A 24,017-nucleotide genomic window follows, 5' to 3' on the forward strand; every position below is an offset into this window, starting at 1 on the left:
CCACGAATTTTCGGTGTTGATTTCAGTGTACAATGCCTTTGACTGATGGCACGGGTCCCAAGGTGGCTACTAAACCCTAATTACTGCTGTAATTTAGGGTTTACAGTGGTAAACTCTCTGTTGTCCACCAAATTTGGTTGTACTCTGCTACCAATTGCTGAGAATGCTTGAGCATAGAATGGAGGAGATGAGAGAATGCTGTAGAAAGAGAGAAAATCAGCTGAAATGTATCTTTTGATTCGTAGCTCTAATGACAAATCTGATGGTATCAACAGCTTCAAAAGGGGGGTAAAACACTAGCTCGGTTGGCAAGCCATCCTCTTCTACCGCCGCCTCTCTTGAGGCAGAAGAGAAATCTTGCAGCCCCCTGTCCAGTCGCGGCACAATCAGTCGTCATCGCCTCTCAAAGCCAAAGTTGATCACCTCCTCTCCCTCTACCAAACTCCAAACGGTTGCAATTTAGCTTCCACCACCCTCCAACAGCCTTCTCCCTAGTTGCATGGGAAAGTTTTGCCAAGTGGCAGCCTTCCTAATGCATTTTCAGCCATTAAATTAATTTTTCAGAATTAATTAATTCTGAAAATTAATTTCAGCCCTTTTGACCCTGCCCAAAACTAAACATGCCTAGAAATTGGCTAGGCCATTTGCAACTTGGAGTGGATCTCAACCTCTGTTGACCCTTAGACTAGCATTAATTAATTAATTAATGCTAGTCTCTAGTGTCACCACCAACACTAATGGCCAAACAATATTCCTAGGGCCCAACATAGCACCAATTGACCACCAGAACCCAGTTGGCATAACTTAACACAACTTTTGCCTTTAACACTCACTACATCCTCGAGGTCCTTGGCCCGTTCCCATGAAATAACTGCTACGTGCATCACATGTGCTAAACGACCTTGCACATTTGATTAATAACTTAATCAAATGTTACTAGCAAGATTAAAACATCTCAAAATTTCAGGTCCCCGTGACATCTTTAATCTATATCTTGTCACAATCTCAAACCTAAGGATTCCAAACCATAGGCCAGTGGTCAATCTCCTCTTGAAATTTTATAAGTCTCTTTACAAGAGCCTTAGGCAAGCCCAGGCTGCAAAGGAAAGAGGATTCTAGTGGCATTGTCTGTGCTATAGTGAAGAGCCATCTCAGGAATGTTGTCCACTCCCCGCTTAGCTGAGGTCTTCACTCCTAGAAGCCCTCCAAGAGGCCTTGGACCACTAGCTTGCCTAGCAAGGCTAGACTTTGAAATTTGATACTCTAGATCAATAATCCCCCCTCAAAGCAATGTTGGATGGTAGTCGCCTAGGCCACCTTTGCACGGGAATCCTTTGTCCCATTTGTATGGGCCCAAAGGAAGTTCCACGCCAAGTGGTGTAGTTGAACCACACATGTCGAGGAGAAACACCTACATGAGGCAATGCACCACGTTGTCACCAAGAGAACCTAGTTGACCACTAGGTTCTTGCTCGCTAGGGAGAGGCGGACCGTGCTCAAGTAAGTTAACTTTCTTCTAATGGAGTCGAGTATCGGGACGAATTGTTGGGCTCAAATATTGTCAAATCCCACCTAGAACCCAAGGTATCAGACTATCTACCCCTTGCTCACCCATCTAAAACCTAAGTGGATGCCCCATTCAGTGTAGGAATCTAGGTCTGTGAGGAAACCAGTTGGCTTTCCTGAGTTGATTTTGGCACTTGCAGCCATGTAAAACACCTCCAATGCTAGTCTCTCTCTCTATAGCATCAACTTATCATTCTCAACATAGCGGGCCAACCCTTGCCTTGCCTTGATAGGGAGCATAAGGTCCTCTTGAAGGCTGTCGAGTCTCAAACAAAGAAAGTAGGACATTGCCTCTGCTAAGAGCAAGAAGAGGTAAGGGGCTAGGTGGCAGTCCTAATGGACGGATCTCTCAAATGGAAACTCAATCCCCCCTCAGCACTCTATCAATGGTCGACCTCTATAATGCAAACACACCTTTAATCCACTCTTGAGAAAAACCGAGCCGTGCCATGGTGCCCTCCAAGAAATCTCAATCCAACCTATCATTCCTTGTCAATGTCCAAAAGGAGCACGACCATCTACTAGTTGTTGTGCCTACTCTGTGGCCTTGAAGAAGGTGAAAACATTATCCAAGTTATGCCTATCCTGAATGAAGCTTGTCTATGTGTCATGAATGATGTTTGGGAGGATGGGGTGGAGTCTGTTGCTAATCATCTTGGTTAGTGCCTTGTAGGCCACTAACAACAATGTGATCGGCCTCCACAGGGACAACTCCAATTGATCTCCCCTTTGGGGAGGAGACTAACTAGACCTATTGACATGCTAACCCGACCAGGGCTGAAGATCTCCTGAAATGTTTTTAACAAGGGGTCCTTCACCACCTCCTAGTATGCAGAGAAGAAGGCCCTAGGCGCCCATCCTCTTCATTTCTCACACATCGTGTGTGTGGAAAGCCTAGATTAACTCCTTACTGAAGGGGGGGAAAAGAGAGACCATTCCATCTCCCTTGTGACAAGGGATGGAATGTAATCTTAAACCTTCTATTTGCATCATGTCACCCAAGCCAAGACTTTATCCTATTGAAAAAGTTGCCTATAGAAGTTAGTGGCAAGCTCTATCACCTCCTTTGAGAAGGAACGAATCCTCCCATACTAGTAATAGAGGTTGTGGAGCTAGTCCCCAAAGGTGCATGGCTGTCGCACCCGAAAGAACTCTACACATAATGTCCCCCTTGTGCACCCAAAAGAAGTTTAGGTACAAAAGAGAATTTTGACCTCCTATCCTCTAAGCTTGCGAGAGCCAACCGTGCAGCCAGCTCTTGGGTATGGAGCGTAGGATCCCAAGGCAACTCTTGAAGTAACCTTTAAATCATTGGTAGATCTTGCCAAAGGGCCCTCTCCTCCTCCCAACATTGCTAACGAGCTTGGAGGGCTGCCTCCTGCCAAATCCTGCTCAACTTCCCGAAGGCCTCTGCAACCTCCTCTGCAATTTGTCCATCATGTACCACATCTTGGTCCAAAGTTGCTCAATCATCGTTCCTCACGCCCATAGGTCAAATCCAAGATGTGGTAGCATCTAGGATCCAACACTAAGATAGGGTCATCAAGCGGGGGGAGCATCAATGAACGATCCGATGAGATGGTCCTTGCCAGTTAACCTACTTGTCCTTCTTGAGTGCATCCCCACTTCCCTACATAGAACTTGTCTAGCCACTCCAAAAGAGCACTACCTAGCTGTCTTTATCCCCTAGAGAAATGCAAGGGGTTGTTGTGCCTTTGGAAGGCCAGGTCCCTCCATGCATTCAGAGCCGCAACTGCAAGGATACATACCTCCCAAGCTTCTATTTGCTATGCTTTGGATGTCCTTGCCTTGACCTTACTCGTCCTCTAATGTTTGTAAATTGTTGAAGTTGCCTCCCAACAACCCAAGAGTCCACCTTGGACAAACTTGTTACGGTCTTCAGCCAAAAACCCATGCATGCATGAACCTTTGTGGGTGAACAAACATCGAGGACCCCAAGGCACGAGTCCCTAGTGTCAAGTATGATTGTACTCTCCCGGCCACAATCATCTCATGGTCTTGCACATAGGCTGTCGAATCAATGTACACACTCGACCATTCCTGCTACGAGCACCAATAGTATACTCTTGGTAAATGTGTGAACTTCCTAGGAGCAGCTTCCCTATTCTACTAGCTTGGGAGATGATGAGTTGCATGTGTGTGTGTGTTTGTGTGTGATGGTGTGAAGGTTGGCATGAAGGTTGATAGAGATGCAGGAGCAGCAAATGGAGAAAATAGCACCAAAGGAATGTGGCACTCCTAACAACATTCCTCCAAGTTGGAATGTTCCTTATAGGGAACATTGTTGCAAACATGACAGGGAACGCTCCTAGTAGTTGGAATGTGTTCCTCGGTCCTATCTGTTAGGGAACGACATTCCCCCATTCCCTTCATCCCATGTTGCTCTGTCTAGTGTCTGATAAAGCCATCCTCGATGTTGTGGAGAAAATGGTCTTGCTAGAAAGCTATCTTCATCCTCACCTCATATACTAGTTTCATCCATGTCCTCTTGGTCTCCCACTGAATAAGAGCCTACTTGATGATCCGTCCAATCTCCTATCCATGCTACGACAATGTAAATCAAACCATTATGTCATCTAGGCATGCATACTTGATGGATCACCCTTTGTTGCCAATAGTTGTGAGGCCTCAAGGGCTAGTTGTGCATATTCATGTCAGGGGAGCTCCCATAAGTTGCTAAAGAAGAGATGGAGCTTCACTAGTCCCTCACTTCCTCTCACGCTCACTCTCTTTCTAGCTCCACTGTCTCACTAACTAGAAAAAAGAGAAGCAAGAATAAGAAGACTCAAAGTTTTCACACACATGACTTGCTTATTTTACTCTTCTATGTCACTAATATACAACTTTTTTAGGGTTTCCATCCTCTTGGGCATCTTGCCCACTTTACGGACCCATGGTGAGTTCTATTTTAATTATATGCTTTTTCTAAGGACTATGAGTCTTTCTAAAAAATCATGAATGAAGCAGATCTTGTAAGAGCCTCTACCACAATTGAAGGGGCTCCTAGCTCAGCTCTTACAATCTCATGTGAGACCAATGCCTTACTTTTGATCATCTTGGAAAAATCATGGATACTAGTGGCCTTTGTAGTATTGAACTCCATCCATCATATCTATGGCTTGATCTGCTATGGTGGTCAAGGCAGGGCCCTCAAATTTGTACTCCATGCAACAATGTGGATGTGAGTATTAAATAGCTAGAACTTAGTGCAAGGCTCCTAGAAGCTTATGTGGGAGCACGTCCTCTCCAACCCTCTGAATGCTATATTACCTCGTCTAAGTCTAGTCTTTGTTGCCCCTTTCATAGTGAAAGTGGGCTCTATAATTAAAACCCCCAAATATGTACGAGAATCAACATACTCCAAGTGTCATCCATATGTAAAACTAGATATTGATCTCTTGACCCTCTATCATGTGGCCTTAAATACCATAACCTTGGTCTTACCAAGATTAATAGAGAGTTCAAATTGTGTGCATAAGACTATAGTGCATCTACATGTCTCTATAGCCCTGTGGAGAGTCAACTATCAGTACGATATCATCTGCATACAATAAGAGGAGTATCCAAGTGCTAGTGAGTGGAATTTCTCTCCTCCTCAATAGATGTAGATGGAGATCTCATCAATGTATAATCCAAAGAGTGTTGGTGAGAGAGGGCATTCTTGCTTCACTCCAATGATAGAGTGAACTGAAGTTGAGAGACCCTTAGGTGTCACCCGTATTCCACCAACCACCTACTCATATAATGCTAGAATGCCCCAAGTGACCTCTCTAGGTACTCCCATACTGTATAGTTTGTGCATCAGTTTGGCCCTAGGCACTATGTCAAAAGCTCTGCAGAATTTCACAGAGCAACAACAGATCCATCTCCATGAGCTCTACCATAGCAGCTAAGAAACGCGTTTCTTTGAATTTGAAACTTACGAAACATTTCTGAGACTAAAAAATGTGAGCGTGTTTTTTTTTTGGTAAGTTGAAACCCAAAACATGGTTTTTTTGACAAAAACCATTGGGCAATGTTAAGCATGATGATGATGATATGTAATGACTCATGAGGGCTCAAGATTTTGGACGAGAGACTATTTTTTTGTGATTTTGTTTAGTTATTGGACTTTGTTAATCTAGTATCTATTCTTGTCTTGAGAGTTGAATATTATACGACTTTAGTCTCATTTATGAGTTAATTATGATATATTATGATTCATTCTTGATTTTGACATTTTGTCAGTTTGTTTTGAAATGAGAATCATGATGTTGCAACTTGACTCAGTCCATATTGTAGATAGGTTATTTACATGTTAATTTCAATTTTCTTTGTATGATATGTATGAATCATTATGTTTGAGTTCTAAACCATAGTATAGCTTGTCCAAAGACTAACTTTTTTTTTTTTGCAAGTAAAATGTGGCTGATTATATTACTCAAAAAAACTGATTACAACAGAATGCTCATGCTCAACAGATTAACTGGAGCTGATGCAAAGTCACCACTACATCATGTATACAAGCCTCTCAAGGCGGTCTAGGAGGGATGGGGGCAAGAAGCCGGGGGGGGGGAGAGCGGGTGTATATTGCCAGACGGGACTGCCTGCCTGCATCACAAAGAATAGGCCCTGGTCGCCCCAGGTATGCATGAAGTGACCACAAGCTCCTGATGAGCCCTGGACTCGCCCTGCACCTGATCCCATCGGCCGTGGAGGGAGTGAATGATGGAGGTCCATAGCTCTGCTAAGGTCGCAAGTGCTGAAAGTCTCCGCTGAAAGCCACCTAGCATCGCGCCTTCCAGATATGCCATCCAACAAGACTCCCTATGATCTACAATATCTCCGAGCGGTCTGCTGTGGGCTCCAGTACCTGGCGGATGGGTAAAGCCTCTAGACCGACCACTGCGCATGACCCTGCCTTGATCATGAATATCGTGTCCTGCATCCTAGCCTCACACAAAAGGTGACGGCCTTGGCTAACTGCCTGCCAACAAAAAGCTCTCCATGAAATACACCCAAGGCTGGGGGCTATACGTCGAAGGATACGGCATGCTCCTCTCCACACAAGCTGCGCCTCCTCACAAGGCCAAAGACAGTGCTTTGGGGTTTCTAGAGGCTGCTGTGTGCAGCGCTTACAACCTCCCTCCTTCTGTATTTGGGCAAGCCAGCTTCCCACCGCCAAACCTCCATGTGCCACCAGCCATAAAAAATACGACACCCTCCTCGGCCTCCAGCTATCCCATAGGCGGCACCAGAAGGTCCGTCGCCGTGATGCTGTGCTCCGCCTAGTGCCTGTTGCATGACGGTGCCCAGTCCATATCCTCCTGCATCAGTACATGTCTGCCAATCCTAGTAGTATACTCTAGGAACCTAGGTGGCTTTTTGGCAACCGCAGAGGCTGGCCATAGCCACTCTCGTGGATCCCACTCCAGCTCATCAAGTGGTCTACCCTCCCAGATCCAAAGGCACCACTCCTTGAGCTCCATCCAGAAAACATAGGGGTCCAGTTGCCAAGTCTTCCCCTAAAGACCCACCACCCGAATCCTCCTCCATGAAAGGGTGGCAATCCCCTCATCGTGTTGCCCTCTGTCAAGGGCCAGTCGTCCCCCCTCCTGAACGGAAAAAAAAGGTCCCCTGGGGGGCGCCACCCACTCTACCTGCCTCCTGAAGAGGGATGCCTGCTGGAGAGAACGTGGCTGCCCATACATCCCCGGCCTCTATCAGTTCTCGTATCGGGGGGGCAAGCCACTCCGGAGGTATTGCTGTGTCTATCTCTCTTGTCCTCAACTCCACTCCTCTCGTGCACCCTGATACTCGCCCAAAGACTAACTTTAACATAAGTGACAAGTCAATAATGGATCATGGATATGTAACGTATTATTCTCAATTGACTCTATTATCACTCAAGCTCAATTGACCATTCTTTGTTCAAGAGAGATTTCCATAGAGGTTTAGAACCTCTTTCCCTAGTTAAAACTATTAAAAATCCCTATATAAAAAAACCCGTGTTTCTTATTTTATCCCCTCTTGAAAGAAACTTATGAATCGCATTTCTAACGTTTCTGGATGCACCGAGGCTCACTTTCTCTGCCCACTAACTCAATTTGTCGCAACTGGCTAGCCATGATGGTTTGATAGGTACTGGATGAGGCAGGATCATTTGACTTAAGAATGGATACAATGCTATTAGTGCTCCAGCTCTTGAGGAAGCCTTCACACATGGCTCCATTGAACATGTATGCCAAGACTTTTGCCACCATATCTCTAGAGTGCAACCTGTTTAGTGCCCCTGCCTGCATTAAATTCTCCTGCCAATTAGACATCCCATGCTGGAAAGTATGACAATGGCCTCATACAACGGCACGAATGATTCGCCTTGCGATGCATGCCTCAAATGTGCTGGTGGGAAGAAACATACAGCAATGTAAAAATCTCAAGGTCTCATCTAGTGTGTCTCACAGACTTGGGTTCAGACCCTGAATCTAGATGATTGTGCTAAATGTCTGCTCTTTTTCTTAATACAAAATACTATCAGTTTTGGAGGTAGATTTGAACTTACTAGATATATTTGCATTGCAGATTGTACACAGAAGATGTATATATTAACGAGATGCACGATGAGAGTATTCCTGAAATCCAGAGGTCAAATTTGATCTCAACTATCTTGCAGGTGCAGAATTATATACCCTAACATTTGAAGTAACAATTAACTTTTTAGAACTCTTTGTTAGAAAAAGGAAAATGTTGCATTTAGTTCTTTCTGCATGAAACATAACTTTCTTCATCAGTAAGGTCTTGGTGATTTAGCAAACCAGAGTGAATAAAAAGTATGACTAATTATATCATACTTCGATGTGTAGCTTAAAGCATTGGGCATAGACAACATCATGCGTTTCGATTGGCTTGCATCTCCGTCACCTGAAGCAATGGTTAGAGCACTTGAAACTGTTTATGCCACTGGTGCTATAGATTCTGATGCAAAATTAACGTCACCAACTGGCTTTCAAATTGCAGAGATACCTCTTGTAAGCTGTTGTTTCAACCTCTGTTCAGATAGAATTTTTTTAGAGTTCCTGTGCTTTATCATTTAGTCAATGCTGAGATCTTTATGCCTATTCCAAGGCTAAAAGTACTAAAGTGCATTAAGACTGCTCAATCCTTTCATTATCCATACATGGTCATTTTTAAGACTGGTGTTAATGTTTTAAAAAGCAGAATCCAATGATTGGAAGGGCGTTAGTTGCATCCTCAGAACTTGGTTGTTCATCTGAAATGCTAACAATCGCAGCATCTCTTTCAGTACAGGTAAATGGCAAGGAAGAGGTTTTGGTAGAGCATATCGTGATGATGATCTGTTAGTGTTGAGCAGTGATAAAGTTTCTAATGATGGTGATGTGTGAAATTTCTACAATCTGACACATGTTGTCAGTCAATTTGGGTTTCTCACAGAGGCAGACAAAAGGAGCTCGATGAAGCTAGATTTCACTTTGCTGCTGCTGAGGTTAGACAACATTAACCAACCCCCCCCCCCCCTTTCAACCACCAGATGATAAAAATATCCTTCCTGAGGTAAGTTAGAGACGCTCTGTATAAGAGTTCAATGATGTCGTAATACATCAAAGCTAAGAGAAATGACAGCTCTCTGCCCTCTCTAGAAGATACATCGCTACATTGCTGTGGCTGATTAGAAGTCCAGAAAGCAAAATGGTCAGAGAAGCAGAAAGTGAAAATTTTGGGAAGGGCCACAAGAAAATGGCAATTTTGGCAAGCACCATTGGAAAAAAACAACCTAGTAATGAGCATATCGTAAAAATACTCCTGAGCTAATGTTACAGAAATAAGCATTGTAGAGGCAGATGAGATATCAACTTCATAGATATCATTTGTAGATACTGGGTATTAGTAAATGTGAATATGTTATTGTTATCATTTTTGTACAATTAGTCTGATCTTCAATGGTTCCTGCTTCTGGTTTTTTGTTTTTCTCGGTGAAAATAGGTGTGTCTAAAGATATTGCTCTGAAGAAAATTACAATGAAGTACATGTGCTCAACAGTCTAGCTGGAGCTGTTTGTAGATCAGAAACCACTCATATATCCAAGGCTTTGAGGGCAGTCTGGGGAGGATGGGGGATAGGAGCCATGGAGGAATATAGCACCATCATGGGTGGCCATCCTCTAATGTGAAAAACAGGCCATGGTCACCCCAGATGTGAATGAATTGCTGTCAAAGCTCCCATTGGTGCTGAGAGTCGCTGTTTAGCTGCCCACGATGGCCCCACAGTGAATGGAAGATGTATAACCATAGCTGTACTAGAGTAGCATACACCAGGTTGCTCTCACCACTGAGAATCATTTGGCACTGTGTCTTCTATATCTGCCACTGTGTAAGGCTCCTAATGATCTCCTAAACCTCTGATAACGACATTGTAGGCTCTAGTACTTTGCAGCTTGGCAGAGCCTCTAGGCTTACCATGGCACATGAGTCAGCCTTGATGATGATGATGATCATATCCTGCAGCTCTGCATCACACAGTAAATGGCAGCTGTGGCTAACTGACTGCTAGCAGAAGGCCCCCCAAGAGATGCACCCTAGGCTAGGCACAACTCCACAGAGTAGGTCACAGGCTCCCATCCACACGAGCTGTATTGCCTTGCATGAACATTGGCAATGCTTTGGAGTCTCTAGGCTGTGCTGTGGGCAATGCTTGGCAACTCAACTTGCCACATCTACGCTTTGGTAAAAGGGGGTGGATCATTCTCTTTATATCCAAGCTGCACATATAGGGCCTTACCATCCTCTTTGGGCGAAGAACCCTCTTTGTCAAGTCTCCGCTACAATGGGACACATTGTTCGGTAGGTGCTGCAGCTTGCCCCTGCCGGACAGATCGACATCTTACTTCTACAAGAGCACAAGCTCACTCCCACCCAGGCCCAGCGGGTTGGGAAGGTACTCCCAAGCAGCTCGCACATCTACTGGAAGCACGCCATAGGTGCCCACGGTAGGAGTGGAGGCGTATGCATCTCTATTGGCCCGAGTCTCACCGCTTGTGTATGAGACCATGGGACAATATTGGCAGGGAGGATTCTATGGATCAAATTGGATATTGGGGACTCGTGTCTTGGAGTCCTCAATGTCTATGCCCCTACGGAGGTTAGGACACAAAGTAGGTTCTGGGTGGAGATTGCGAATGGACTCCTAGAGGTGGACTCGTGGATCGTTGGAGGAGACTTCAACAACCTGGAAGCTTTGGAGGACCAGCAGGGCAAAGGCAGAAACTACCACGGCATGGCTGGGAAGGAGCAAGAGGCATGGTAGGTCTTTCTACTGGCAATAGGAGCACACCATGCCTGGAGAGACCCTGCCTTCCACAAGAGGGAGAGGTCGCTAGACTTCTCTTGGGGATACAGGCGGCTGGGTGAAGTCCTGCTGGAGTGGTTGGACAGGTTTTATATGGGAGAGTGGGGTGGCTCTCGTGGAGGCCAGATTGGGCAGTTAGAAGGCACCGCGTTGTCCACTGATCATTGCCCAGTTCTCCTGATACTAGATCCCCCAGCATCTGCCCTAGACACACAAGCCTGTCGGATCCCTGACTCGATCTATAGGAGGGAGGAGGTGACGAGACAAATAGAGCATGTTTGGACCAAGGAGTGGGGTAGGAGGGACCGGATCGTAGAGGAGGTTGCAGAGGCCCTAGCCGAGTCTAGCAGAATCTGCCAAGAGGCAGCCATACAGGCGAGGCAATAGAGCTAGAAGGAGGAGAGAGCACTCCGGCGAGACCTTGCAGCCACGCAGAGATTACTACAGGAGGCACTAGGGGATCCCACCCTCCACGCACAGGAGGTGCGTGCACGAACAACCATTGCTGGCCTAGAAGACAAGCGCTCAGAGTTCTCTTTCCATACCTCAGTAGCTTTCTGGGCGCGAAAGGAAGATACGATGTGCGGGGAGTTCTTCCAGGTGCACCAGCCTCGCTTCTCAAGAGAGCAAAAACGCAACCTACTCGTTCTAGCCCAGACGAGGTGATGGAGATCGCCGTCGACTACTACAGTCACCTGTTCTAGCAGGAAACAGCCTCACCTAGAGGATAGCGATGTAGACAGCAGGTGTGGGATCACATCTTGTTCCTCGTCTCAGAGGAGATGGGACGCTCCCTCCTAGACCCCTTCACAGAGAAGGAATTGAAGGAGGCTTTCCATTCACAGGACAGGCAGAAATGCCTGGGAGAGGATGGCCTCTCTAAGGCCTTCTTCATTACCTACTGAGAAGTGATGAAGGACCCCCTACTGATGGCCTTCCAAGAGATCTTCACTACAGGACAACTGCCAAGGAGTCTTCCAGCAAGTCTTATCAATCTTCTCTCCAAAGGGGGAGACCGGTCAGTGGAGACCGATCACCTTATTGTCAATGGCCTATAAGGCATTAGCAAAGATGATTAGTAGGCGACTATGCCCCGTGCTGCCAGACATCATCCATGACACACAGATAGGCTTTGTCCAAGATAAGAGCATCTTTGACAATGTATTCACCTTCTTTGAGGCGACAGAGTGGGCTCAGCATAGCAGCCAGAGACTAGCCGTACTACTCTTGGATTTTGAGAAAGCTTATGACAGGGTGGACTGGGACTTTCTAGAGGGCACCATGGTGAGGTTGGGTTTCGCCTAGGCTTGGATTCGCAGGGTCTCCGCACTTTACAAATCAGCCACCAGCAGAGTTCTCATAGGTGGTAGGCGTGGGGAGGAGTTTCGGCTAGAGAGATCGGTACGGCAAGGCTGCCCCCTGGCCCCGTACCTATTCCTACTCTTTGCAGAGGGGATGTCCCATTTTCTCAGATCGCGTGTGAGCAGATTATGCGGCCTTCGACTTCCAGCGAGAGAGGAGACTAAGTTGTTAGACTCAGAGTATGCAGATGGCACAGCACTCTACATAGAGGATGATAAGCTGATGCTGGAGAGAGTGAGGTTGACTCTTGAGGTGTTTTATCTTGCAACGGGAGTGAAAATCAACTGGCGAAAGTTGGTCGGTTTCTTCACAGACCCGAACTCTAGCACGGAGTGAGGCATCCACCTGGGATTTAGATGGGTGAGTAGACTGTCCGGTAACTAGGGTTCCAGGTGGGACTTGGCATCACCCCCACCTAACAATTTCTTCCTGTCCTTGATTCTTTTCGGAGGAAGCTGACCTACTGAAGCACAGCTCGCCTCTCACTAATCGGCCGAGCCTTGGTAGTTAACCAGGTCCTCTTAGCGACGGCTTGGTATATCACCTCGTGTTGGTGCTTCTCCTCATCCTGCGTAGTGCAGCTTCTCCGCCTAGTGCGGAACTTCCTTTGGTCAAGGTCAAATGGCTCCAAGGATTCTAGGGCCAAGGTGGCGTGGGCGACCATCATACAGCATCAGTCAGAGGGAGGGCTTGGGATCATAGACCCAGAGTACCAGAGTATGGCCTTGGACTTCAGCTACAGCCAAGAACTTGCCAGGTAATGCTTTACAATGCAAGTAATATAAAGTCCCCCTTTTGCTACCTTTAACAATCAATATAGAGCCTTTATGGACCTTCCAAGATCCACCACCAAAGGTAGTAAAATACCCTCTAGCATCAAGCTGCCCAACTGATAGTAGACTTTTCTTTATGCCAGGTACAAATGTGACATCTTGCAAAATCCGCTCTTGGCCGTTTTCAAGGGCCAAGTGAATGGTGCCAACACCCTGTATCTCACATGCATAGTTATTACCCAAGTAAACCTTGCCTAAGCAACCTGCAGTGTATTCAAAAAATGACTCCAAAGAGGGGGTAACATGAAAAGGGGCACCGCTATCCAATATCCATGATTGTGACAGCCCATCATGAGCTGAAAGTAAAGCATCGATTACATTCCTTTTGGTGATGTGCATATCACCTGCTGCTGCCATAACGTTTACATCAATGCATGAGGCTGCAACAAGTACCTCTTCAATGTCAGGAAGCTCTTCAATAACCACACTAGATGCAACATTTGCCTTTGCAACTTCTTTTGAGGAAGAGCTGTCATCATCTTTCTTATCATCCTCCTTTTTCTTACCCTATTGTTTCTTTCTTTCTCGCTCTTTCTTGAAGTACCAGCAATCGGGCTTTTATGCCCACACTAATAGCATGTCACATCCTGTTGTTTTCCCTTGTTTTTGCCTTTATTGGCTGCATTACCCCTCTTTTCAGACCTGCCCCTTACATGGTAAGCTAAGCCACTGCTTTCACCACTAGACTTTCTTATGATTTCTTCATTAAGAATTGAACCTCTAACACCATCAAAAGTCAAAGCAGGGTTGTTGCTAAGTAACACAACCAAAGATTCTGAGCTGTCAGGCAAAGTCATTAATAAGAAAATAGCTTTCAATTTATCATTGAAAGCCACCAAACTAGAGTCCTGCAATTGACTCAAAACCACCAAACTAGATTCATGCAATTGACTCAAAACCCTTGTGAAAGCACTCAAATGCTTGGATGTTGGCTTAGACTCATCTAGATGTACTTGATTCACAGGAGTTGTATTTTCATAAGTGTCCTTAAGCTTTTTCCATATAGCATAACCTGTATCAAGACGCTTGATGTCTGTAAGTACATCATCAGACACTGCCATCTTAATGTATGCAATGGCCTTCTTGTTAAGTCTAGCCCAATCCATATCTGTCATAGCTCCAGGCTTAGTCTCCAAGAGAGCATCTTCACAGTCCTTGAGAAACAAAATGCCTGGCATCCTATCCTTCCACAAGTCAAAGCAGTGCCATGAAACCTCTTGATTTCAAAGAGGGATTTAGTGTCACTGCTGCTAGAAGCATTTACAGCCATTTTTCAGCAATACACCAGAAATTCAATGCTGCAATTTATGACAGCAAAAATGAGCTGAATATTCAGCTGATTTCAGCCCAAATTTCAGCAAATAATAGCAAGATTCAGTCCAAGTACATGTACAGCAGTAGAACAAATGACTTTCAGCAATATGACTGCAATTTCAGCATACATTAAATGCATACATCACTGCAAGGTAACTCCCACTTCAGCAATATCACCAAAAATACATCTGCAACAATCCCAAATCTGCAAATGATCACTAAGACTGCTGCAACATGAATAATCAGCAATACATCAACTCAATGGGAGTTGTCCAACATGTGTACAACATACATATGTGCTCATATCAACTTCTAATACACAAAACACCAAGAAATCTCTGCAATTTCTCCAAAATCGCACACACGGGAGATTAAAAATGCTCAAATCACTCTTTTTATGGCAACAAGATTGCTTCATCAATATTCCCGAAGTGCATTTCACACATCAACTTTGCCAAAATCCACAGTTTTCAGCAAAAGCCCCAAAATTTTCACTATCAAATCTGCCCCAATTGCATTAATACATGTTCCCAAGAGCATAAAATGGGAAAATTTAGCAAAATTTCACAAAATTTTGCAAAAGCCCCAAAATTTCTAGGTCCAAGTGTGCACAAATGTCAGCCAATGTGACTCAACTGAAAAAAATTTCACCAATACAGTAAAAACCCCAAATTTCATGGGTCCAATGTTGAGAAATTTTACTCAAATGAGCAAAATTTCACTAAATTTGGTGAAATCCCCAATTTAAACATGCACAATGTCTGCAATTTCTGACTTGAAAATCACTGTCGGGCATAAACAAGGTCAAATCTGGAAAAAGCCCTAAATTCCGGCCTCGTTTTTGCACAGAATTTACAATTGTGCTTTCACGCGTGAATCCCTTGTAAGAAGAAAGGGTAATTTTGAAATTGAAGGAATTTTTTCTTTGATTCCTTACGTAAATGACGAGGGAGGATCCATTGACCTCGCCTGACTGACGTGACACTAGTCACTGGTTTCCCGCCTGGTCGTGTGACTGATGCGATGCCTGTCACTGGTACCCCACTTGGTCGTCGCCATGATGGTTCCCCCCTTGGACCCATCCCGTTGCAACCGTCGCATGCACGTTGGTGACTGGTCAGCTGTTGATAGCAACTTGTCTGCGTGTGGCCTAGACTGAGGGTGCGACTGTCCTCTTGTCAACCTACTGTCTCCCAGCTCTTATCACATTTTCTACTTGCCAGTCTGATCTCAGGAAGCGTGCACAACCTGTGCTCTAATACCAGTTTGAAGGGGAGAGAGTAGGCAATGAAGTGCCAGATAGAGGCGCAAGCAACAGAGTTGAGTTAGAGAGAGTGAACACAGAGATAAGTATACCAGATTGTGATAGTACACAAAGAATGAAAGAATGTATTTATATGTTAGGGTACAGCAAGGGTGTGTTCACACTCGTATGACTATATACACGGAGATTAAGTGACTTTACATCCAACAGATACCTTGGGATGAGAGTGCCTCCTCAATAGTTCCACATTGTATCTAGCTTAGACATCATTTTGTACTCATCAGTTGTATTGTTTACTATTTATTTTCTATTTAGTTAGTCATAGCATTAGATAACAACTAGTTTGAGACTTGGGAATTGCCTTGACTTTTCAAATGTAACATTTTGGTCTCGTAAGCTGATTTGGCCTTTTGTAGACATTAATATAGTAGCTCTCTCTCCCTCTCTCTCTTTTTTTTTTCGTAATGGATGTTATATTTATAAAGTACTAAGCGACAAAAGAGTTACAAAAGTCATGGCAAAGACATAGAGGAAATTGCCATATGCTAGGGAAGTAAGTCCTCCCGAAGGAGTAAATCAGAGTGCCGAATGAGACCTATTTGCCAATGCAAGAGACCTTTAAGCCTAGCAATATGTCCCTGAACATTAGAGGCTGAATCAAAAAGAAAAGCATTCTGAATGGTCCAATTGTGCCAACAGCCCCAGTATCTAAGAAAGTGAAACAAGATCTTCATATGCGGCTGTGCCGGTGTGGTGTATTTGGGCCACGCAAAAACCCAATCAAAAGGCCTTAGCGAGAAACCAACCACTACTCGCCAAACCGCTGACAAGAGTGACCAGATTTTCTTAGCAAGAGGGCAAGAAATAAATCGATGACGGGCCGATTCCACATCGGTGGTGCAAAAGAAACAATTGCCGTTGGAGATTCGACGCTTGGAAAGGCCTGAAGCAAGAGGAAGACCACCAATCATCACCCTCCAAAGAAAGACCTTGCATTTGAAAGGTGTCTTGTTTAACCAGCTCTCCATCACAGTTACCTTCCACCATGACTGAGATTTACGCAATCCCCATACAGTATTAGCTTTAGTAACCAGCCATTGATGATCTTTAATCAGAAGATGATACACCTGGTTAGCTGAGGCCTTTTCCAAATTCAGCCAGCCTGCAAGGTCCCAGTCCTGCCAAGGACGATCCGAAGCAAGGGCAGGAAAGGGTTGTCTGCTCTAGAGCGCCATCAAAAGCTGTCCCCATAAATCACGGTATCCACAAGGGATCATGAAAAGCCGCCTGGCTATACGAAACGATATCAACACATTGCGACTGGCAAGGGTGGCATCTGCAACTGAAGTCAAGCCCAAACGTGCCATGCAGTTAAATTTTGGTCTGAGCTCATGTTTGCCTTCACAAGAAAGTAATCGCGAGGCTGCCAACAATTCCAGTTGAAAAGAGTTAGTAGCTAAGTGGTCCTCTAGGCTGCCAACAATTCCAGTTGAAAAGAGTTAATAGCTAAGCGGTCCTCCGTTGGATGCCACTAAGCCTTTTGGAGAACCAATTTCCAGGAACATACCAAATGAGCAAGCAGGGATGATGAAGGACAAGAAGACTAAGAGTCTGCATTAAGAACATGCCACCAGGAGCTCCGAACTTGGGTATTACCATGGACAAGCCCGTGATCCTCAAGAAAATAACGGGGTATAAAGACCCACGGGTGATGATCCAAGCACATGGCACAAAAAATAGACCAACGGAGTACCAGCATATGAGTTTCGGCATCCAAAATAGCCCCACCACCCATGCGTTTGGGGGTACATGCATGCGACCAAGAAATCCATGAAATGCCTACATGCAAGGAGTCCTTCTTCCATAACATGAAACGAATGTACTGAGTAAGACCATTCAATGTAGTAGTAGTCCAAGGCAGCAATGGCAAGAAATATGTGAGCATTGGCAACATAATTGTCTAAGCCACTTTGAGGCGAACATGGAAGGGCCAAGCCTGTGACTTCCAATACAGAAACTTAGCTGCCAGTTTCTGTGAAATCCACTCTAGTAGTTGCTTTGGCCGAACATCAACACCCAAAGGGTACCCAAGATGCCTGACAATGGAACCACGGGGAACAACCATTCCCTGCAAGTCCAATGACTGCAAATCTGACTCCGTGCAACTGAGAATGGCTGATTTCAAAGCATTGATATGAAGACCAGAAGCATGACCAAAGAGAGTCCAAACATCTAATGCTTTGCAAAGATTATCCTTGTCCGCACGTAAAATCATAAAGGTGTCATCAGCCAAGGATTGACTAATGAAGTGCTGTCCAAAAGGAAGAGACAATCCAGCCAGCTGAGTAGAAGCTGCCATATGAGATAGCATTGAAAGAACCGGATGAGTCGCAAGGGCAAAAAAGAGAGGACTCAAAGGGCAACCCTGTCTCACAAAGCGTGCAAGGACAAATGACTCGGTAACACCACCATTCAGCATAACTCACGAAGAAGCCGCACCACTAATGGTGTAGATTAAACGAGATATCCAAGTATCAAAGCCCATAGTAGACATAAGTTCTGCAATGAAAGACCAGTCTAAATAATCAAAAGCCTTTTCCAGGTCCAATTGAATCAATACCACCTCCGGATTAGAGTCCCTTGCATAGTTAATAGCCATTTCCACATTTAAGACATTATGCAGAATGTTTCGGCCCTTAATGAAACCATATTGAAGAGGATGCACAATGGCAGGAAGATGCTTATGGAGAGAAAAGATTTTATACATAGAACCCATCAAAGAAATTGGTCGCCAATGTTTCAACATAGATGGCGAAGGAACTTTTGGAAGCAGTTTGATAAGTCCTTTCCATGAGGAAGGCATGAACCCCATTTCCCAAACCTGCTGAAACATAGCCGTCAATGGTTTCACCAGTCGAGTAGCAAAAACCTCAAAGAATTCATTGGTGAGGCCATCCGAACCGAGACTTTATCCTTGGGCAAGTGTAACAAAACATCCATAACCTCCGTCTCACTAATATCTGTCTCCAAAGTAGTTTGCATGTCATGTGGAACCTGAGGACCAAATAATAGAAAACTGAGCGGGCATGAGTAATTTGGTCAGAAGGTGAAGGAGTAGAACCAAGAAGGTCTAGAAAATAATTCCTACACATATTCACAATAGTCCGAGGATCAATGACCATTTGACCTTATGCATCCTGGAGTCTAGTCATATTCTCTCAAGCAGGAGATGCATGGAGAGTTCGAAAAAACGTACGAGTCTGACAAGCACTATCCTGCAAATTCTCAGTCAAATTTTGCAATTTGGCCTGCTGATAAGATTTCAACTGAAACTCTTTAATACGATCAGCCAAACGCATAGCCAATGGCAGCAGAAATACATCATCAGGAGTCTCCACCAGTAGAGAACGAACCAAAGCCAGTAATTCCTCCGTTGCTTGTCGACGCCGCCGACAAAGAGAGGCATGATGGATCCCGTACAACCTAACAACCCGCTGCACATTAGAGAGCAATCGTTCAAAAGAAGCATTGCCCTCAGAGGAGAAGTCCAATAAAAATCTATCAATCAATTACTGCATATAACCGTGAAAGATTGAATGCTTCAAATAAGACAAGTTGAAACGCAAAGGGAGTCTATCCAGAAATTGCTTAAAAGGTGCAATTTGTTGTACAAGCATCTCAAGCTGTAGAGGAAAATGGTCCGACAAGCCATATTGCTGCAACACTTTCATTTCCAGCATCTCAAGAAGAAAAGCATCATCTTGCATAATGTACATGTGGTACAACCGCGACCATGTAGTTGTATACTGCGCAGAATGAAAAGTAAACCCTGTAGAAGAAGGGTGTAGGCATGACCAGAGATCTTGCTTAAGTACGGCAAGAGCAAACTCATTTCACACACGGCTTTCCGGAGCGTCCATCACCGAATGCTCTGATGTGGACTGTGAAGAATCAACACACATATTAAAATCCCCCATCAAAAAACCCCGTCTGCCAAGTGACAAGGAGTTTGCAAAGTCTTCCAAAGATCTCGGCGGGATAAAGGGTCATTTGGAGCATAGAGCCCAAGTAACCATAAGATCTCTCCTTCAAATAAATTTCAATCACCACAAAACGACCATGTACATCATTTTTTATAAGAACAGGCTAATATTTTCTCATGTACAATCATAAGCACACCAGAATAATGCACGGCATATGTCCCTGCATAAAACAAGCGAAACCCATGGCAATCCACAACTTTTCCTGCTTCACCGTGACTCTTGTGCTCAACAGCACACAAGACATCCCATTGATTCTCATGCAATAAACTCCACATGGCATGTTGCTTATTGTGAGAACAAATGCCTCGCACATTCCACGTGGCTATCTTCATATGTATTCAAAAAAGAAAATCAGGAACGAGGCAAAGCTTGCCTTGATTTAACCTTTTCTGCTAGAATGTCAAGGACTCCCTCATCCAAAAAATCAGCTAACACAGCAAAAGAGTTCTGACTGCCAAATTTGGAGGTAGACGGTGTATCCACTATCTTGGGGATGGAACGGGGATAACGACGATCCCATGGGGTAATCATCTTACCTCTAGCATCAAAAGCCAACTTAGCAGGTGGGCCCTTCGGACCATCCAAATATACTTTCCTAGTGGGCTGATTGCGAGGAGCAGAAGAAACCATAGCATGAGTAGTGTGCTCTGAACACAACTTGTCTTTCCTGCGCATATAAGTACGCAAGGAATCTTATGAAGCATTAGGCACAGTATCCGCCATGCCAGCATCAAACCTTTTACCTTTTTGGCACGTACATCTACCCAGTCATTGTCACGGAAATCCAAACCCGAAACATGTTGTTTGCCTTTATCCAAAACTTTAGGTGGCTGGGTCGCATCCTGCGACGGAGCATCAAGCACCATATCTTCCATGGGAGGCAAAACATGCTCAGTATCTGAAGTCGGTTGCTTCGCTGGACATTCGGCCATAAAATGCCCCAATTTTCCACACGAAAAACAATGCCCTGCAAAGTTACCCCATTTCAAACAAAAGTGCAAAGGAGCCAGAGCAATTAAGACGTAATCAAGCAGGCCTTTTCCGAGCAATGTCCCATAACATACACAAACGGTTACGATTCGTGGCCCTTAGGCTCGGGGGAACCAAAATAGTGCCCACAAAAGCCATGGCATCCTTTAACAGTGGCCAATAAACAGCCGGACAGTTTTCCACTTCAACCCACACCCGGCATTCGTGTTGAAGCAAGCGCTGAAAATTTGCCATTGGGTGCCATGGCACAACATGGACTAAACAACGATCAAAGAACAATGGCAGTTTAGTCAGCAGATCAGCACAATGCTTCTCGGATTTCAACAGCACCTCATAAAAGCCTCGGGGCCCAACAAAAATCTCTTTAACACATTCCCCTTGTAGTAGACTTTGCAGCCACTGGCGAATATAAGAAAGCACTAGGATCCTACCAGTGAAGAAGAGTATAACAGCACATTCATAAAACACTGAGAATGAACGCAAAACATTTTTAGGATCCACAGTGGCTTCCAGAACATCTTCAATTTCAGAGTCAGAGAATGCTTCATGATTATGTTGAACATAATCACCAAGCAGAGTGTTGGCAAAATCCAACAAATGCTCCCAGTCAACATCCTGAGAATCCACAGAATCAGAAGCAACCTGAGCATAAGAACGTTCCTGATGATCCATTGTATCTTCCGAAGTATGCTTGGTGCGTTTGCCCACAGGCTGGAAGTCAGGACCAAGTGGCATCTCCTCTGTGCAAGGAACCATATCCTCTGGTTCCTCTATTTCAGAATCCGGACCAAGGGCTGCCACCGTTTTGTCAATAAAGGCCATGTCCAGACCAGCCATGTTGTATCACCACTTTAACAAGAGATCTGAAGCTATTTGCAGGGCTCTCTCTCTCTCTCTCTCTCTCTCTCTCTCTCTCTCTGTGCAGATTCTGCACAACTGCAAATCAAGGTTACAGCAGGGCTGCAGCAACATGACTGCCTGCAAAGTCACATAGAGTGCACAGAATACAGTAGTAAATGGGCAGGATCAGAATCTGGTTCATCGAGCTGCCTGCAGGGTGACACAGGTCAACACAAGGTGTAGCACACAGATCAACACACTCTCTGTCGCTGTCTCTGCCAGAGAAGAACTGAGCCTGCACGCTGCAGTAAGCAGGGCATCAGGCAGGCGGGAAAACAGGGCAGCCAAACCCCTTGTCTTGGGCGAGCAGGAAACCCAGGGAAGATGACTGCAGCAGAAACCTTAGGTCGCGGGCAGTTTCACCATCACCATCTCTCTTTCGCAGGGGCTTCAGCAGTCTCTCTCTCTCTCTCTCTCTCTCTCTCTCTCTCTCTCTCTCTCTCTCTCTCTACGTGGCTGCCTCAGCTCTGCACACTGACACAGCAGGATACCGCAGGCGTTCTCTCTCTCTCTCTCTCACTCTCTCTCTCTCTCTCTCTCTCTCTCTCTCTCTCTCTCGTACTACAAAGCAATGTGCAGTGATGTTCACAAGAAACACGCGCGGCCCGCGCAGGACTGACCTTACACGAGTAACGAAAGGATTCCAAGCTCTGGAGGCGCACAAGTTGTTTTCTCCCTCTCTCTCTCTCTCTCTCTCTCTCTCTCTCTCTCTCTTCGTAAAAGGTAATTGTATTAATTACGAAAAAGGTACAAGTTCACATGATTACAAGATACACGATGGCTCTAAGCCATCTTGTATAAAACGTCAGTATGAAACCACAAAAGAGTTACAAAAGTCATGGCAAAGACGCAGAGGAAATTGCCATATGCCAAGGAAGTAAGTCCTCCCGAGGGAGCAAGTCAGAGTGCCGAATGAGATCTATGTGCCAATGCAAGAGACCTTTAAGCCTCGCAATATGTTCCGGAACATTAGAGGCCGAATCAAAAAGAAAGGCATTCCGAGTGGTCCAATTGTGCCAGCATCCCCAGTATCTGAGAAAGTGGAACAAGATCTTCATATGCAACTGTGCCGGTGTGGGGTATTTTGGCCGTACAAAAACCCAATCAAAAGGGCTTAGCGAGAAACCGACCACAGCTCGCCAAACCGCTGACAAGAGCAACCAGATATTCTTCGCGAGAGGACAAGAAATAAACCGATGACGGGCCGATTCCATAGTAGTGGTGCAGAAAAAACAATTGCCGTTAGAGATTCGATGCTTGGAAAGGGCCGAGGCAAGAGGAAGACCACCAATCATCACCTTCCAAAGAAAGACCTTGCATTTGGAAGGTGTCTTGTTCAACCAGCCCTCCATCACAGTTGCCTTCCACCATGATTGAGATTTCCGCAATCCCCATACAATATTAGCTTTAGTAACTAGCCATTGATGGTCTTTAATCAGAAGACGATACACCTGGTTAGCTGAGGCCTTTTCCAAATTCAACCGACCTGCAAGGTCCCAGTCCTGCCAAGGACGATCCAAAGCAAGGGCAGGAAATGGTTGCCTGCTCTATAGCACTAACTCAAGGTGTTCCCATAAATCATGGTATCCACGAGGGATTCTAAAAAGCCTCCTGGCTGTGCGAAACGATATCAAGACATTACGACTGGCAAGGGTGGCATCTGTAACTGAAGTCAAGCCCAAACGTGCCATATGGTTAAATTTTGGTCTGAGCTCATGTTTGCCTTCCCACGAAAGTAATCGCGATGCTGCCAACAATTCCAGTTGAAAAGAGTTAGTATGCAAGCGGTCCTCAGCTGGATGCCAATGCGCCTTCTGGAGAACCAATTTCCAGGAGTAGACCAAATGAACAAGCAAGGATGAGGAAGGACCAAAAAACCGCGAATCTGCATTAAGAATATGCCACCAGGAGCTTCGAATTAGCGTATTACCATGCAGAAGCCCGTGATCCTCAAGAAAATAATGAGCTATAACGGCCCACAAGTGATGTTCCACGCACATGGCACGAAAAAGAGACCAACGAAGAGCCAGCATATGAGTTTCAACATCCAAAATAGCCCCACCACCCATGCGCTTGGGGATACATGTATGCGACCAAGAAATCCAGGAAATGCCTGCATGCAAGGAATCCTTCTTCCATAACAAGAAACGAATGGGCTGCGTAAGAGCATTCAAAGTAGTAGTAGTCCACAGCAGCAATGGCAAGAAATATATGATCATTGGCAACATAATTGTCTGAGCCACTTTGAGGCGAACATGGAAGGGCCAAGCTTGCGACTTCCAATACAGAAACTTAGCTGCCAGTTTCTGTGAAATCCACTCTAGTAGTTGCTTTGGCCGAACATCAACACCCAAAGGGTACCCAAGATGCTTGATAATGGAA

The 24,017-nt window shown here is 45.2% G+C and overlaps 1 protein-coding gene across 2 annotated transcripts in view; it reads left to right on the forward strand.

The window, feature by feature from the left end:
* Window positions 1-24,017, forward strand: part of LOC148014897 (RNA helicase family protein) — a 291,388-nt gene that overhangs the window by 218,130 nt on the left and 49,241 nt on the right. Inside the window, exons 15-18 of one of the 2 annotated variants that reach the window (XM_087665508.1) lie at window positions 8,149-8,239; window positions 8,430-8,594; window positions 8,785-8,874; window positions 8,999-9,070. In XM_087665508.1, the coding sequence (XP_087521634.1) occupies window positions 8,149-8,239; window positions 8,430-8,594; window positions 8,785-8,874; window positions 8,999-9,070 (418 nt within the window). The remainder of the gene's footprint in view (window positions 1-8,148; window positions 8,240-8,429; window positions 8,595-8,784; window positions 8,875-8,998; window positions 9,071-24,017) is intronic. The other variant, XM_087665509.1, reaches the window with a different exon arrangement.

The sequence above is a fragment of the Lygodium microphyllum genome, chromosome 24 (assembly GCF_053477565.2).
Source record: "Lygodium microphyllum isolate KBCC chromosome 24, Lygodium_microphyllum_v1.1.10, whole genome shotgun sequence".
In the NCBI taxonomy this organism is placed as follows: domain Eukaryota; kingdom Viridiplantae; phylum Streptophyta; class Polypodiopsida; order Schizaeales; family Lygodiaceae; genus Lygodium; species Lygodium microphyllum.